Below are 17,128 nucleotides of genomic sequence, written 5' to 3'. Positions count from 1 at the left end.
GGGGAAGCTTTGAATTGGCTTATAGACTGTTCCTGACAGAGAACTCTCTCTCTCTTCCTACAGGTACGTTCATCATTATTTGAGCTGGCTAGAAAAACAAAATTTGACTTATGCCATCATGTTTGGGTTACTTTTGTTCTTTTGGTTATCATCAACCTGTTAGTCATTTTTATCCCAACCATGAAGGATATTTTTGGAGTTGTAGGTACAGTATCCTGCTTTTGTACTACTAATAAAAGGCTGTTGCTAATCAGCAACACAATAATCAGCTGTTGCTGACAGCTAGCAAAACTCATTTATTTTCATTTTGCAGGGGTCACTTCTGCCAATATGCTGATTTTCATTCTTCCTTCATCGTTGTATTTAAAAATTACACAGCAGGATGGATCAAAGTTGACTCAGAGGATCTGGGTATGCATTCCTTTCCCGTCAATGCAACGCTTTTGTCTTGTCATTCCTTACCATGTGCTAGAGTAAAGCATACCTCATCTGAACATATGTGTGAGCTTCCGTACGTTACTTTCCCCCCCCCTCCTTGTTTCAGTCAGCTGGCAGCCGTGCTTGCCTTTCTCCTTTGCTTACCGTGGGGGTCTCCCAGTGGAGGGGCTGCACCACGCAGGGGGGCACCTTGTGTTCTGGAGGGCCCTTCTCTGCGGGGCGAGGGGCTCTTCCCCTGGCTCTGCAGCAGCCGTAGCTGTCGGCGGCGTGCATGTACCCCTCCAGCCCCCTTGGGCAGCCCTTTCAGCCCAGCAAACTGTCTCTGTTTCAGCGTGTTGATTCAGAAAGTGTGCAACACGCTCCATTTGCAGTATTCCTTGTGGTTTTAATGGACCCAAGTCAGACTTAGGGTGCTTCCACCAGAAGCAGCCAGCTGAAATGCTAGCCCTTTGGCACATGTGAGCAGATGGAGATGAGCCTTCGAAAGATTTCCTGTCAGCCCCAGAAAGAGCTGCAGCTGAAAAGATGCAACACTCCTGTGTATTCCCAGTCTAACGGGACATGCAGTGGAAGCACCGTAAGGTCAGACCTTCCTGCTCTGAGCAGACAGGCTGTGTTTCATTTGTGGCTCCATCCACCGACCCCAAGATGAAAGGGCTGATCTTTGATGGGCATGTATCTGATGGGAGGAGTATATTTATTTCCATGAGGCTTTGAAAAGAGCAGAGCCGCTCAGTCCTAAAAACAGACTCATTTAATCCTCTTTAAAGGTGATTGGTGTTTAAGGAGTGAATTGAAAGGAGAAAAAAATTGGTTTTGGTGTTCAGTGAGCAATTATTAATGACGCTAATCTGTTTAATTATCTATGGGTCTTGTCTTTACCAGAAGTGCTATCCCATTTTAGCTGATAACTTTGATACATCACCTTGTAAATCTCCTTAAGAGGAGAAGTTAACATACTTGAATTAATTGTCTTTTCACTTTATTCATTAATTTTCTCTCTTTTTTGTTCCAGGCTTCGCTTTTCTTGGCGCTAGGGATAATGTTTTCCCTAGTGAGCATTCCCTTGGTCATCTATGACTGGGTACAATCAGGAGGCAGTGCCGAAGGCCACTGAAGTTCACCTCCTGCTGAGAAGAAGACACCCCCGTTTGCTACACACCAAAATCGCAACCATCCGTTCTGTTATCTATTCCATCTTTTGTGAGTTTACTCAAATCAAATCCAAATAATGATTATCCAGTACTGAAAATACTGTTCTGGGTGTATTTTCTTGCAGAAAACAGACCCATTTTTCCAACAGGCATATCACTCTGTCCCCCGATACTGAGTTATCAGATCAGCCTAAAGTCTGTGTTATTTGTCTGTGAGACTATATAGAACGTTGCTCATAGAAATTCATCACAGTTGATTTGTTTCCCCTCTTCCTTCCATGAATTGCATTGTTCCATTACTGTCCTTAGCCCTTCAACCATAAGCTCTGCTGCTTTAGGGCAGCAGCGCCTCTTGTTATCAATCCCAACTGGAGTGATGTCAGTTCACACCTTTCCCCCTGCCTTTTAGCCAAAACTCTGTTCTCCGATTGTACGCATCTGGTTTGTTGGTTTGTTTGTTCTGTTGCTGTTTCGTGCGCCATTTGCCTCACTGTGTTAAGTGTAGCATTCTGGATACAGGCACGAAAGGCACCACGAGAGCGTAAATGAGCATAGTATAAGCGTAGGTCCTAAATCTGTTGCTTCTCCCTAATGTTCTAGTGGGGGAGCCAGCCCCAGGGCTTGGCCCTTTTGTGGCTTCGGGGAACAGACCTGTGTGTCTTTGTGATGGGGTGCAGGGAGCAGGAGAAGGACAGCCACCACCACCAGCCACCATTCCCCTGGCATACTTCAGCTGGAGCCTGATCAGAATTAGATTTGACCCCAAGCCATGAGTACTTGAGCCTGAAGAGGAGATGCTGTGAGATTTCCATAGGAAGTCTGTTTCCTTCAGCGTTAAACTGCTTACTAATGCCCCACTTCTCTCAGAAAAAAAAAAATACCAAGCTCCAGTTTTATCAAAACCTACACATTTAGTCATACCTCATGCCTTTTCCATTCTGGAGTTCATTTGTACATACCTTGTAGAGACTGGCTCTTCTCTTGTGTCTTACCCTCCTCCCGCTGAAGTCAGTGCGGTTTTTGACATCAGCGGGAGCAGGATTTGACTCACCCTGCCAAACTACTGGATTTCTAATGGAAATTGAAATCTGTAACATTTCTTCAAACAAACAGAAACACTTTTTATATTTAAAATGTTTCATTTACATTGCTCATTGATTCTCCATAACAATTAAAGACATTAAATTACTACTAGCAGAAACACTGTAACTTGCATCTGTTGTCCACAAAACAAGTATTAGCCTAATGCCTTAGAGCTGGTGTAGAGAACTACTTGTAGAGACTCAAATGCTAAGCAGGTGATTGTTAACCATCCTGAGCAGACATCTTCTATTAGTGCACTGCCAACAGCATAAATGTGTTCACTTTGTGTCATTCACCATGTGAGCTAAGAAGTGTCTTGAAATATGAACCTGGCTCCCACTGAAAGAACCGATGGCGAAAGGGAGCCCCGCTTCACGCCCAGGGGCTGAGTGTGCCCTGGGTGTGCTCGAGCCGTACCTGTCAGTATGCAGTGACCCTCTTGTTCCCAGTAGCTGGTTCATTGCTGACTCCCATTGTAACTGTGGAAGGACACTATCATCAGCTGTGGGGAACCTGTCATTGCAGCTTGCTCTTTTTTAAGGTTAGAGATGGAGAAATTGGGATCTTGGGATTTCTATGAGCTAATGAACTGCCCCAGTTGCCATTGCCTTGTCCTACACAGCTTGAAGTCCCTGAGAGTTGAGACCACACAGCCCTTCTCAGGACCTCAAAAGTTGGTTTCTAAGGGTAACATCCAGAGAGGTTCATTTGGGGCCTTCCTTGCAATTTGGGCATCGAGATGCAGAGCGTTCATGCTGCAGAAGCTAAGCCTACTAAACACAGACTGCTAGATCTGTAGCTCAGCCTAGGCAGTGAAGTACCCAGTTCTGCCCATACTGTGATCAGAAATAAGGCAGAGTGGACTCGGCAGGCTGCCTGAGTCCTCAGAGTAGCCCAGCAGCGAGAAAAAAACTGGAAGCCTTCTTCTGAGCAAAGTGATGTGCTAGACTGCAGAGCAGGGTTCCCTCATTCTGTCCTCCTCCTGGCCCCTCAAACCTTCACTCACAGGCTCCCAGCAAGGACTCCAGTGCAGCGTCCTTCCTCCCAAGCACCCCCAGCCCAGCATTTAACACATGAACCGCTGGGCTACCTGGGACCCCCGGGCTGAGGTCACTCGTGCTTTCCTGCAGCTGGTCTCAAACCCTTGCCTGCGATGTTGCAGGTCACCAGTTCTCTCTGCCCTTTCTCTTTATGAGACTGATCCCTGCCCTTATTCACAGAGAAGTCCCTACCATAGCCTAGGAGCCCAGGTGTTTGTTAGTCAAGCTCTGGAGAGAAGAACCTAGGCTTGGTTACTGTCTCCTCGCAGCTTGTTCCAGGCATCTTCCCAGCTCGGGATATGTTTGTGGCTCCCCTTTTACAGACACCCAACTCTCCCTGGTCACTGCAGCAGAAGCCCAGCATCTCCCTCCATTCTCTGACTCAGCGTGCTGGCATCACATTTCAGGTTTTGAGGTGCCTTATAATCTCTCTGAATCTTATTCTAAAAAACCTTACTCAGACCTGAGACTGCTGTACAGTGTTATCCTCAAGATGCTCCAGGGCTCTCCTGCTTTCCTCCCCCCTTCATCTTTCTTCTACTACTGATTTATAAGCAGTGCAGCTCTGTGCATTGGGGGGTTGTGAGAGATGAGATCCTGGGAGCGACTTTCAAGTACCCAGGTATGAGCTAGAGGTCTGACCTGCTGCACAGGGTCCCAGCAAGGACACAGCTGTGACATCTCCCTCCCACTGCCCCCAAATAGTCTGTAGTCTTGTGTTTAAAATACCAACCATTGAGTTTTGGCACCCAGCTTCTTTCAACTTGAAGGGCTGTTGGGTGACTGATTGCTCCTTACATCTTCCCAAATCTCCTCCATCACTATCCCTCTGTCTCCTCTTTGCTATTCTGCCTTCTTCTTTTTCCCAGTTTAGTTGTATACTGGAGTTTTACTGGATAAATAGAGAGAAGAATGAGCTGGGTGTGTGCATAGAGTGAAATTACCGGAGGTACCAAACCATCAAAGTATATCTTAAAATACTGAAAAATAGATACCCAAAATATTGAGTCTTTAAACAGACTTTGTTTCTGGGTCTCTGGAAAAAAAAAAAAAAAGAAAAAAAAAAGAAAAAAAGGAATTTTCCTTAGACTGATTTACTGGCATCATATTTATAGATATTTATGGAAAGGAATCATGTGTTTATTGATGTCTGTGGTAATGAACGTGAAATAACGTGCTTTTTGTTTTCTCATCAGGTTTATACATTCTTAACAGAATGCAATAGACCCTGCTGTAACTGTCAACATCAGTGATGGATGACAATATTTGTATGAGGTTATCTGTAAAATGTACTGCTGTTATTCAGTTCATTTGGAATAGTGAACTTGTAGCCAACGATGTACGAGTCCCACATTTTAGCTAGGATTTTAAGAGCACAGTGAAATGCTGTAGGAGTTTCTCTTGTTAAATTAATAGGATCCAGAGTACCGTATCTACTTAGTAGGTGGTAGCATGCTTTCTTTTCATAGAGAGTTTATCACTATTGTGAGCACTGCAAATGTCATAGACTGGATGCAAAATTGCTCCTAATAGCTACAACAAAATACTTTAAAATTTTAATTTGTGTAATAGCAACAATTGAGTGGTGAGGGACAAGGAAGGACTAATCAGAAAAAGGGGCTCCTAATAAGACTGTAGGAGTTAATCCTACACTTAAAAGACAGCCTGGATGCCTCTCCTAGTCCACAGCACATTGCAAAGAAAATAGTCATGAGCTTAAAGCACCCTTATGGCTGCAGAATACAGCTGCCCTTCTCTGTCCGATGGCAAACACGCCTAGTAAGTAAAACACAGTAAATTGTTATTTGGGAACAGCATCTTGGGAGCAGTGACCTCTCTGGGTGATGCTTGCTCCTGCTCAGAGGGCCAATGCCAAATCCGTGCACCAGCACAGACCTTTTGTAGGGCTGATGTGGACTGAGTGCTGCCCAGGCCCAGGGCAGAACGGCCGGTCTCATCCTGCTCGGTCAGGGATGGGGACACCCATCCACTCCCAAGGGCTGCTTTCCTGAGCCACATACCGACCCATAGCTTGTGCTCCACTTGCAATAGGTCACACTGCAGGGTGGATGATCTATGGGTTGTGTCTGTACATCTGCCTTACAATGCATGAGCACCACAGCGCTCTCTGATATTAACAGTAACAATGAATGGTATCTCTAGCTTATCTTCAAAGGAATATGTTTCTTTGCTTGAACCTTACATTAAGGCTAAAGAGCATCTTGGTCAAAACAAAACCCTTTCCACGTGGTGGTGTACCACCTCCAGTCCTACCGTCCCACCCCAGTGCCTGTAGGAGAAAGGCACAGCAGAATGTACTCAGCTCCATCAGCAGCTTTATCTCCTGGCGCCAGGCTGCTTTCTTAAACAATTCCCCAGAGCCCTTGGCGTCAGGAAAATCCTTATTTCCTATAACTTACACAAAGAATGTTTTATTTGTATCTAATGTAAGGATTTCTGTAACTGTGAAAAAAAAAAAAAAGCAGATAATGAATGACTAATAAGTACAGGGCTGGAAAGGTCTAGAATTCACAAATTGTACACATGCCTATGTTTCTGAAGACAAATCTATGCAGTTGTGTTGTATTGTAGGAAATTTCATTTTTATGTACATATATATATTGTAAATAAATAGGATGCTGTATATTTTTGCAGTTGTTTATCCCCTATGATATAGAAGTGTTGAGATGATAGGCTCTCCATATTAAGAATAATTTTAATAGAAATACAAAATACTTTAGCTTCTGACTTAGCAAAATGTATATCCTTTCCTTTCCCCCAAGAGTTCACAAGTTAAATCCTCAACTTGAAATTATAATTACATTGTTAATGTACGAAGAAAAAGAGAAATAAAAGGTCCAATGAAATTGCTAGGATGAATTCCAGTGCATGATTGACTCCCTGTTTGCTCAATAGGAAGTTAGCCAGTCTTCCTGCTGGGTAAGATAGCTCCCTTGTAACGGGCCCCTTTGGTACCCAGGTACCTCTTACCTCCTCAGCTGAGGTCAGGTGGTAGTAAAGTGCTGAAAAGGCTTTATGCAGAAACCAGAGCAAATTGCAGCCAGCAATTTGACCCAGCATTATGCCATGTTGTATCCAGGCATGTATTTACCCAACTAGTACAAACAGAAGTCAGGGCAGGACTTCTGCCTTCCCATTTTCAGCCACCAGAAATGCCTATAGTTCCGAAAAAAAAGTACTACGAGACAGGGATGGGCAGCAACCAGAGCAATCCATTCCATTTCTAGCCCACTCCCTTCCTGAAGAGTCCTGTGGCTGCTCCTCCGCCGCAGACCCAGGCACGCTGCTATCATGAGACCGAAACACTAGCACCTGAGGCTGATGGAAGCATCCCTGGCCAGGCACTGCTTGTACATTCCCACCCTATGAATTGGCAGAGGCCAGTATTTTGGTCGTGGGACAGCTGCATGTCCAGGGGTGGGAATGAGGGGAGGGTTGTGTATGTCCTGAAAGTGCCTCCCTCAAGAGCCTTGCATAGACTTTCCTGCCGGTAAAGCACAGAAATGTGTTTTTTTTCAGGATTGCTGAAAAACAGAGGTTGAGAAATGCATCTAAAAATAATTGGGGGGGTTTCCATGTTAAATTTACGGTCTTGGATGAAAATGAAACTTGAAATAATGTTTGCTTTCAATGTGAGCACAAATTTGAGGAAAAAAACCTATATACAGTCACTTCTACAGAGCTTTTCAAATTAGTACAAGTGTATGTTTTGTTTTCAGTGTTATAGCCAACAAAATATAAACTGTAAAGGTATTTTTCCACAAGACTTGAACTTTAACTTGTTTATAGAAACCTGTTTTTAGTGTCCCCAAGGTATGTTAAGGCTTACCCAGGTCCAGTATAAACAATACTGTTTGAATGATGTATGCTTGATACGAGCTCGTCTCAATAGATTGTTGAAGTGAGTCATTGGTAATATTTTGCTCCTGCTAACATCACCATTCTTTGTGCTGCTCATATCCAAATAAACGATGCAGTTTTTCAGTTTCTGTGTGTAAATAAAAAAATGTATTAAGTTCTATAATCTCTCTGTTACCTCTATAGTTTTTAAACATTAAAATTGTGATCTAAACTAATCTTGGGGCCATACTCATTCTTTCAAAGAGATGACTATAGATCATTATAATGCCTTAAATAGCATGTGCTCCCCACTCTTTTGCAAGTGTTTTCACTGAACTCAGGGCATGCAGCTTTTGCAAAGGCAACGATATTAGACCCTGTGCAGTATATAAAGCGAAAAACATCAATAGATGGCTACAGGGCATTAATGTAAAGTTTCCGATACAGTTTTGGAGGGACCTGAAACCGGGGCGTATGGTCACCACAGACTGGGGTTGCTGAAGATGACAGCATTTCTCAAGCCCAGTGCTTGTTTCTGTCTGCTCCGAGTGCTTGCCAGTCTGTTTCAGTGTCAGGTCGGGCAGTTCAGCTCTAAGGGCAGCTCTCAGAGCTGGGTGTGCGTTCAGGTGCCAAGCTGGTGCTTGGACTAGCTACACCCCTGCCAGATCCTCTGCTATGGAGGCAGAAGCCTTTGGCAGATGGGTGAGGAGAATACCCAAGGACAGTAATGTCTTCAGCATTCCCAGCTAGATCTGCCACAGTGCCTCTGTCAAAGCCTTAGAGGGTCTAGAAATTGCTAACTTTTTGCCTTGGACCACTAATTTTACTAGTGCTCAGGCTTTAGTGATCACTGAGAGTCAGACCTCTTGGCTAGAGTCCTATCCATATGAATGACAAGCTTACTTGCCTGAACAGGATGAGTGCAGCCAACATCTCTGTGGCACAGTTCCCTGGGCCCCTCTGCAGGAGAAACGATGGGAGGATTTATGTATCAGGGGATCCTTGCCCGTTCCCCAAGCCCAGGGAAATGTCTCGAAGCCATAATTCTGGGAGCACAGAGGTACAAGCACTGACCTGCTCTAATAGCTTCTCCGGCTTGGGCATAGCCACTTCTCTACCCAGCCAAGCATAACCATCTCAGAGCCATACCTTAAATCACAGGAGCATGGTTTGTGGAGCAGAGGAAAAAGAGAAGCTATATTGATTTTCTTCCTTGCTTGCAGAGACAACAACAAACATCTGTTGTCCTCTGTAGTGCAGTCTGACAGACTCACCTGAAGCTCACCTCAAGCCACACAGCCAAAGCAACAAACACCAACCTCCTTTCCAGCTACAAACTTTGGCCTTTGGTTTGGCTTGGTCTTCATGTGTCCTCAAGGTCAGCCAGATCTCTGAGTTCATCTGACCAGTCCCTACTTGCTTAAGAATGAATAGGAAAATTACCTAGGGCAAGCTCTGCCTGAGGGAAGAGACTCCTCGTTTGGCTCAAGTGGCATCTTAGGTTGACTTAAGTTCACATGAAATTGCAGTTAGTCTTCAGGCTGAAGCCCAAATTCAGGCCACTGTTAAGATGTCTCATTCCCCACTGTGCCAAGAGCTGGTAGTAAGCAGTCACTCCAATCTGAAGTGTGGAGAAAGCTGAGATGGTAGGAGCAGGGATGAATGGTAAAACCGTTTCTAAACCTTTCTAATCCCAGACCCCTGATAAACTGAACACGGGCTTCACATCTTACACCCTGTTCTCCTCAGACCCATGCAGGACAGCAGCACCATTTGCTTTGTGTTCGATTGTGCTAGCAGGCTCTGGCTGAACTACAGACTCCAGTGCAGTTAGACAGAAGTTTTCAGGCAGCCTGGCATCTGTATTTTGCAAATATTAAGTGTCATGCATTTCTCTTTCAAGTTACAGAAGATGGAGTCTCTTGAAGGTGTTGATGTTACACTGCTAAATGCCGCGGAGCTGGCAAGGAACGGTGCTGCTGGCTTAGTGCACCTCAGCCACAGCTCACTGCTTGAAAAACATGAGGTTATTAGGATTCTTGGAAAAAGGTGTAGTTCAGCTGAGGCTTAGACAATAGGGCTCTGAAAGTAAACTGCGAGGGCCAGCCCTGTCTGAGAGCCAGTCTGCAGAGCAAAGTCACCCTGTGAGGTGCCTGGCCAACTGCTGCCCTCTGAGATCCCTGCGCTATGGGCCCACGGAGGCTGCTGCCTTGGAAAAACAGAGGGAAGCGTATTATCAGTGGGAGCCAGAACATACCCTGGAGCCGAGAGCCACGTCCCCTCCTTGGAAAAATCCCACCCTGCTTAAAGCCTCAGGTACTTTCCCCAGAGGTAGTACCAGATCCTCCTCCTCCTGCCTACTATGTCCCCTTGGGAGAGTGTTTGCCCACTAGTCAGCAAACCTTAAGCACTCTCCTGTTGCCGGTTATGAAAAGCTGGTGAAATTCGCCTGGTTTCAGTGGAGATCATTACTTCAGACTACACCCTTCGAATGTACCAGGCCCTGACCGTGCCCGTGACATGCACCCATGAGCTCTTCCTTCCTGGACACCTGTGGGGACCCGTGCTCAGGTAAGTTTCCAAGAGTGACTCTTTCCAAACCCTGTTGTTTTCCCAGCAGTGCTCACTTCATGTAAACTTTGCAACAGCTGGACCATCCCCATTACTGCCTGTTACAGACCTGCCCCGCAGCCTGGGCAGAGCTGCTGCCTCCCCTCACCTCGCTTAGGAGGGGTTTGCTCAATGTGGTGGGTTGACCCTGGCTGGGGGCCAGGTGCCCACCAGAGCTGCTCTATCACTGCCCTCCTTCACTAGACAGGGGAGAAAAAGTACAACGAAAAGCTTGTGGGTCGAGATAAGGACAGGGAGAGATCATTCTCTAATTATTATCATGAGCAAAACAGACTGAACTTAGAGAGGGAATTCATCTAAGTTATTACTAAGTAAAACAGAGTAGAGGAATGAGAAATAAAACCAAATCTTAAAACACCTCCCCCCCACCCCTCCCATCTTCCCGGGCTCAACTTCACTCCCGGCTTCAACCTCCGCCCCCCTCAGCGGCACAGGGGGACGGGGAGTGGGGGTTACGGTCAGTTCATCACACGGTGTTTCTGCCGCTTCTTCATCCTCAGGGGGAGGACTCCTCTCATCGTTCCCCTGCTCCAGCATGGAGTCCTTCTCACGGGAGACAGTCCTTCATGAACTGCTCCAACCTGAGTCTCTCCTCCGGGCTACAGTCCTTCATGAACTGCTCCAGCGTGGGTCTCTCCCATGGGGTGCAGACCTTCAGGACCAGACTGTTCCAGCATGGGGTCCCCCACAGGATCACAAGTCCTGCCAGCAAACCTGCTCTGGTGTGGGCTCCTCTCTCCATGGGGCCACAGGTCCTGCCAGGAGCTTACTCCAGTGTGGGCTTCCCATGGGCTGCAGGTGGAATCTCTACACCCCCTCATCCTCCCTCCATGGGCTGCAGGGGGACAGCCTGCTTCACCATGGTCTTCACCACGGGCTGCAGGGGGATCTCTGCTCCGGTGCCTGGAGCACCTCCTGCCCCTCCTTCTGCACTGACCTTGGTGTCTGCAGATGTTCTTACATCTTCTCACTCCTCTCTCCAGCTGCAAAAGCTCCCTCTAACTGTTTTTGTCTTTCTTAAATATGTTATCACAGAGGCGCTGATTGGCTTGGCCTTGGCCAGCGGCGGGTCCGTCTTGGAGCCGGCTGGCATTGGCTCTATCAGACACAGGGGAAGCTTCTAGCAGCTTCTCACAGAAGCCACCCCTGTAGCCCCCGCCCACTACCAAAACCTTGCCACGCAAACCCAACACACTCAACCATTCCCCTTGCTCAGCACTGGATGGCAACAACCCTCACACAGAGGTGTTTGACAGTGATTAGAGAGATGAAAACCAAATATCAGATGCAGGAGCATCCGCGGCTGCCGTTTCCTCTCTTCGGGCTCGTGCCATCAGCAACCTGCTGCATGCTCCACAGGCGGCAGCAGTGCTGGCGAGCGGCCGATGAGCATGAGAGGAGAGGGTCTGTTGGCCAAATGTTTCCCCAGCCGCCGGGACCAGCCCTCTGGAGCTTCGCACGTACTCCTGGATGTGCAGCCTGCCACAGAGATGTGGCGAACACGAGGCTTGGCAGCACCGCTGCAGGAGCCAAGCGCATCGAGGATAAAAAAGCAGTTGTTCTACCCCGGATAATTATAAGGGAGCATAGCAGAGTTAGGCGCCAAGGTATTGGAAAGTGTTATGATAACAAAGAAACTCCTGAAGAGGGTGGAGAAATTTTTACGACGTGGGATCAGATTAATGACCTGTACAACGGCTGCAGTAAAAACAGCAGCATACAGATGCTACAACATTTGTAGAACACATTTCTTCAAACCATAACCAAAGCCTGTAATTTACTAGGATGTTAAAAAAAAAAAAAAAAAAGAAAATTATATGTTCACTGACAAAGCCAGTTCTTCCAGACTCTGAAGTCTCCTCAGGCTTTGTGCAGGCAACAGTTCCCATTAGTATTTCTGACATGAAAGCTGGATCTCCTATTAATTTTCAGATACCGTTTGCAGATAATCAGAGAAGTACCAGATGCTGGAGAAACAACTTCCCTGACATAACAAGGAATTATATATCTCTTGCAATTAGATCATCATAAAATGAAAGGAAAACAGGCATCAGTCTGCCATTCTCGCATCCAGTGGCATTTAAACAATAAGTGCAGTCTCTGTTACGACCGCTGGCAGGCCTCCAGCAGCACTTTGAAAAGGCAGCATGGCCTCCCTGTAAGTTGATAAACAATCTTGTTGAGCAACGGGCACAGGAACATTCAAGCCTTTGTTAAATTCTGACTCAAGTGGAGCATTAATTGGCATCTTTCCGGGCGGAACAAACAGGGTCAACTTCTCCACTTTCCAGAGACAGATTATTTTAACCAGAATCCACAGCGCCCACAGTTAATGGAATAAAACTCAGGAATGCGGGTACTAAGAGATGCAGAAATTGCTTGTTTTCTTAAAGAGTTCTGGTAGTGAAAACAATCAAACCAGGTTGGCGAAAAAGCTTGGATAACTGAGTTGTAGCTGTGCTGATGGTTTCAGCACACACTCAATATCACTACAAAAGCAGATGCATCATGTTCATACGGGATGCTGATTTCCTACTGTGAATGTAATCGCTGACTGCACCATTTAGGACTAATTTAATCCAGAGAGGGGATCAGACTCTCACCTCTGCTCTGAGGAACAGAGAATGGCCTGAAAGCTTTGGTACGGGGCCACCAGTGCCCACCAAGATGCAGAGTATTCCTTGGTGAGTGGGAAGTGTGCTCAGACACACGCCACCTAATTGTCTTCCTTCAGTCAGTGCTCCAGCATGTCCCTGCCTGCTCCAGATAACATTGGGGCAAACTCAGCTCTTGGTAGGACTCATGCTTTGGTGACCTGCAAGGAGGAAGCCTTGCAGCTGACCACAGCAAGAGTCCCACCAAGTAGAAGATGCACCCCATGCAGTTTTTAAACCCCAGAGAGGCAGCTAAAGCACTGAGCAAGTAGGGTGGCACTACAACACACCACACAAACACATCACCAACACCTTGACTTCTCTGGGGACAATCTCACTATCCTAAAAAGAGAAGATGATTATAAATCAGTTCTTTCAATTAAGAACGTGTCTATATTTACATCACAACCCTCTATCAAGCACAAGAGACCATTAGTCCTGTTTACTGCAGAAATAACCCATACTTCCTCTGAGGGCATCTGAACACCACTCTGAGGGCTTGGGACAGTTGTCTAAAATTGGGGAGGTTTTTTTTTTTAATTTTGGTATTTACAAACAGTCCAGATGCCAGTAAACAAAATATGTCAAAACTTACTGCTAGAAAACACCTCTTGCAACACACTCTTTACCTACCCACCTACCTCTGAGAAAACACTGTGGTTAACACAGCTGAGCAACGAAAACAACATCCACAAAGAGCAGGGTTCATCGAAGCTGACTCTGAGAGGTGTACTTTTCCTGAGGGGACAGACATGACGAGGGCATTTACCCACAAGAACAACACGCAGAGCTTTCAACCCCACTAGTTTATAGGTGCTGTCTCAGTGGATCTCCACAAGTGCTCCACCAAAGGCAGCGTAGTACCAGCAGACAGCCGGTAACACCTCTGCTATAACACCTCTGCTACCTTGCTGAGGAGGTACCAGCTTTAGGATATCCTATGGCTCAAAGCCGCAAAAGAGATTTCATGTGTCCTTGTCACGGATCTGCCCAGCAAATTTTTGGTCCCAGGGACCTTCCAGGAAGATCTGGATGAGTCAAAGACTGAAAACCCGCAGTCTAGTTAAAACAGACCAGATGAGCTATATAGCACCCATATATAAATTCTGTACATTTTCAAAGAATTAAGAGCTAATTAACTGCTAACAAGCATGCCATTTAGAGTGCTGAGTTTTATGAGCAAAGAAATTCAGCCACAAAGATCTTGGTTAGTTACAGAGCTTTTTTCACAAAGGTCACTAACAGCCACCACTAAGTGGTAGGAACACAACTGAAAAGGACCAGACTAACTTACTAATTAGATAAACGGAACTACTCTCAGGCATCACATCCATAGACTTTCCAAGGTTCACAGCCTGCTGTGAAATGGTTGAGGTTCACTGTGGTCAATGGAATTAGCCTTAGATTTATATAATGTGATAAAATGTCTTAGACTTTCACAATCTGAAGAACTGCCTTAATGGATCTCTACTAAGATACTAAGAAGTTGTACGTGAATAGCTTTTGGGGGATGGAAGGGACAAGGGAAATGCTAGGCAGGCTTCAGTGAAACCCCATCTAATGTGTGAGGCCCAAGCTGTGACAGGGTAGCCAACACTGCTAGTGGTGGCTATTGAGAATTGCAAAATCGGGCACCGGAATCTTCTCTGATCTTGAGGCAACATCACTTTGCATATGCACTGCTACTTCTAAGTGTGTCTTTAGCTATCGCAGCTCTTTTTCCTAACCTCCACAGTCAGTTGAGCAAAAATATCATTAGCTATATGATTTTCTCCTTGTGGGCTACACATGCAGACTAATCCCTGACATAAATTTATAATTCATATCCAAGATCAAGAGGTAAATCAGCCTGGACACTAGCAGTTTAGTGCTAACCCAGTAGGCTTTGCGGCAGTATTGCATGCTATAGAAAACACTTCTGCGCTCAACTCCAGTGAAACTGGGTCACCGAAAGTATTTCCTGTTGTTTTATATCTGAACGCACAGACACTGAGGTGATACTCCAGCATACAGCTCCCGATAACCTGTGGAACAGATCTACCTCACCCAGCAAGGAAAAGAGAGGCAACCACAAGCCTCACTGGTCCTCACAGCATTTTTCATAGGGTTAGGTCTGGGATAAGACAGATACCTCGTGTTTTGCTTCCACATCTGAAGAAAAAATAGTCATATCACAACGATAATGTGTGCGTGTCATTTAGCAGCCCAGTTCATGTTGCTTGTGACGGTCTCAACCAATCTGCAAGACACTGGGTGCCTGTTGCTTTTTCTGTTTCAAGTCAGCAGATGGTGCTTTTAGATGGACCATCTTCCATCTTGGCTGCTTTAAAACCAAAGGAATCTGGTAGAGTCTGTAAAGAGATGGTCCAGCGAGCTGCACGTCACTGGAGAAGCCTAGAAGGGGAGTAAGAAGAGGATGCTGCATACAGATCCTTAATATTGGTTGAAGTAAGCAAAGTCCAACAGTGGGTCAGAAAGCTTTGTGTGAAAACATAGGCCCCTTGATGAGCCATGCTTTCATTTTTAGTAATGTGCTAGTCTCTCATCTCAGCATTTTATACTGCTGTTTCTCAGGAAAGAGTCTCAAACTGCCGCCAATGCACAGCAAATCAAGGTGGTGAAGTCTCTGTTCAATGTATTCTGCAGAGAGGCATGAAACAAGCTGCAAAAGAAGAAAGTGCCCACAAGAGACCCAACACCTCCTCAGAGCTGGCCAGGCGAGGAGATGTTGGCCAGAAGGCCTGTTTGCCTGCCATGCTGCATTTGAGGGCCTCGAGGAGGACAGGGGAGGCGAATAAGGCAGCTCAGTGTGTTCGTTACTCCCTTTTTTAACGTTTCTGTCTTTTTCTGTTTGACTCAGCCGCCGCCCTGTGGTTGGAATTTCAGTGTCAAAACCTGAGCAATTTGAATGCATTTTAATAACATTAGTAATAATATTATTCATGATATTGTTACATTATTATAATAATTAAGAAAATGTGCACTTTTATATTCTCAAAATATGCATTCCTTCTGGCTTTTTGTTGAAAATCATCTTTTTCTTGAGCTTTTACAAAGATACTGAGCATTTTCACTCTCCTCCTCTCTCCCCCTGCCCAGGCCGTGTAGCTGCAGATGGATTTTCGCGGGGGCAGCTCCCCCACCCCACACACTAGGGCGACCCGGGGACCCATGGTCTCTGTCTGCCTGCTCTTAGGGCCCAGGCAGGAAGGGCACAGCCAGCTTCTTGGCCCCCAGCTGAGTCCCCAAACCACGTGAGAGCAAAAGTAACTCACCGCAGGTGCCAGACAGGCTCGCTGAACTGTTCCCAAACTCACGGGGTCGGTGCTAGGACTGGCCACCCTGCCTGTCATCCACCCCATTTTTTTCTTGCCATAATAAACCCATAATTTTTCATTTGTTGCCTTTGTGCTTTTGAGGGACCATTGGCAGCCTGGCTCCTGGAATGCTGAATGGAGCAAAGCACAGGGGCACGTGCTCACACCCGTAACCACCTACACCATCCTTTTCTGGTACTGAGCTACCCCCCACCCTGCGGAGCCAGCAATCTATTTAAGGGTTCACGCTGCTGCACCGTAACCCAAGTGGCATCAACGATGTTTCTCCTTGTCACCTGTGCTCATGGCATACTGATATTGCAATAACAATAATAAGAACCAGATCTATGCAGCTTTCTCAGACCCTTTGTAATAACTAACACAAACATTATTCTAACCTCATCCAAGCAAATCTGTAATAAGTTTCAGTCTGTACGGAAAATATTTCAATAAATGAGAAGTCCTACATCAGTTTTCTTGCTGTTTTACAGAATAAACCTTGTCAGAAGCATTTGAACTTTAGCCCAGTTTTACTGGTGATACTCAACGTGTTTCATAAAACCTAGCAAAACTCAAAGCAATTGAAATCAAACTAAGGGGTGCTCAGTGGATAGTCATATGCAGGGGAAACCACAGAGGGTTTTTAGTCCTAAGCACGTAGAAGTTAGCCAATATGGCTTTCCTGGTTTATTGCCACAGGAAATGGCAACACAAAGTTGATACTAGGCAGAAGACCAGCAGAAGATCTGCAAACACCGCGAAGGAGTTGGCTCTTTATGGTTGTCTTAGCTGTGCCTCCTGCAGTTTGTTATAGCATCATTCGCACATGGAAGCAGATGGTATGCTACGTATCAATTTACTATGCCTCTCTTTCACAGATTTTTTTCAGCTCCGTCTGTGCATTTTTATTCAAAAGGGGACCATATGGTCCCTGTGAGGTAGTTTATAAA

At 45.9% G+C, this 17,128-nt stretch overlaps 1 protein-coding gene across 2 annotated transcripts in view; it reads left to right on the top strand.

The window, feature by feature from the left end:
- SLC38A1 (solute carrier family 38 member 1) overlaps window positions 1-7,812 on the top strand; it is a 43,019-nt gene extending 35,207 nt beyond the window's left edge. Inside the window, exons 14-17 of one of the 2 annotated variants that reach the window (XR_012834039.1) lie at window positions 64-205; window positions 314-411; window positions 1,454-1,641; window positions 4,912-7,812. Coding sequence is in view for 1 of the 2 variants with exons in the window: in XM_075745496.1 (XP_075601611.1) it covers window positions 64-205; window positions 314-411; window positions 1,454-1,555 (342 nt within the window). In the remaining variant the exon portion in view is untranslated. Of the gene's footprint in view, window positions 1-63; window positions 206-313; window positions 412-1,453 lie in introns of both variants that reach the window. The other variant, XM_075745496.1, reaches the window with a different exon arrangement.
- The last annotated feature ends 9,316 nt before the right edge of the window (window positions 7,813-17,128 follow it).

This window comes from Balearica regulorum, chromosome 1 (genome assembly GCF_011004875.1).
Source record: "Balearica regulorum gibbericeps isolate bBalReg1 chromosome 1, bBalReg1.pri, whole genome shotgun sequence".
In the NCBI taxonomy this organism is placed as follows: domain Eukaryota; kingdom Metazoa; phylum Chordata; class Aves; order Gruiformes; family Gruidae; genus Balearica; species Balearica regulorum.
This window is presented reverse-complemented; position numbering and strand designations above follow the sequence as displayed.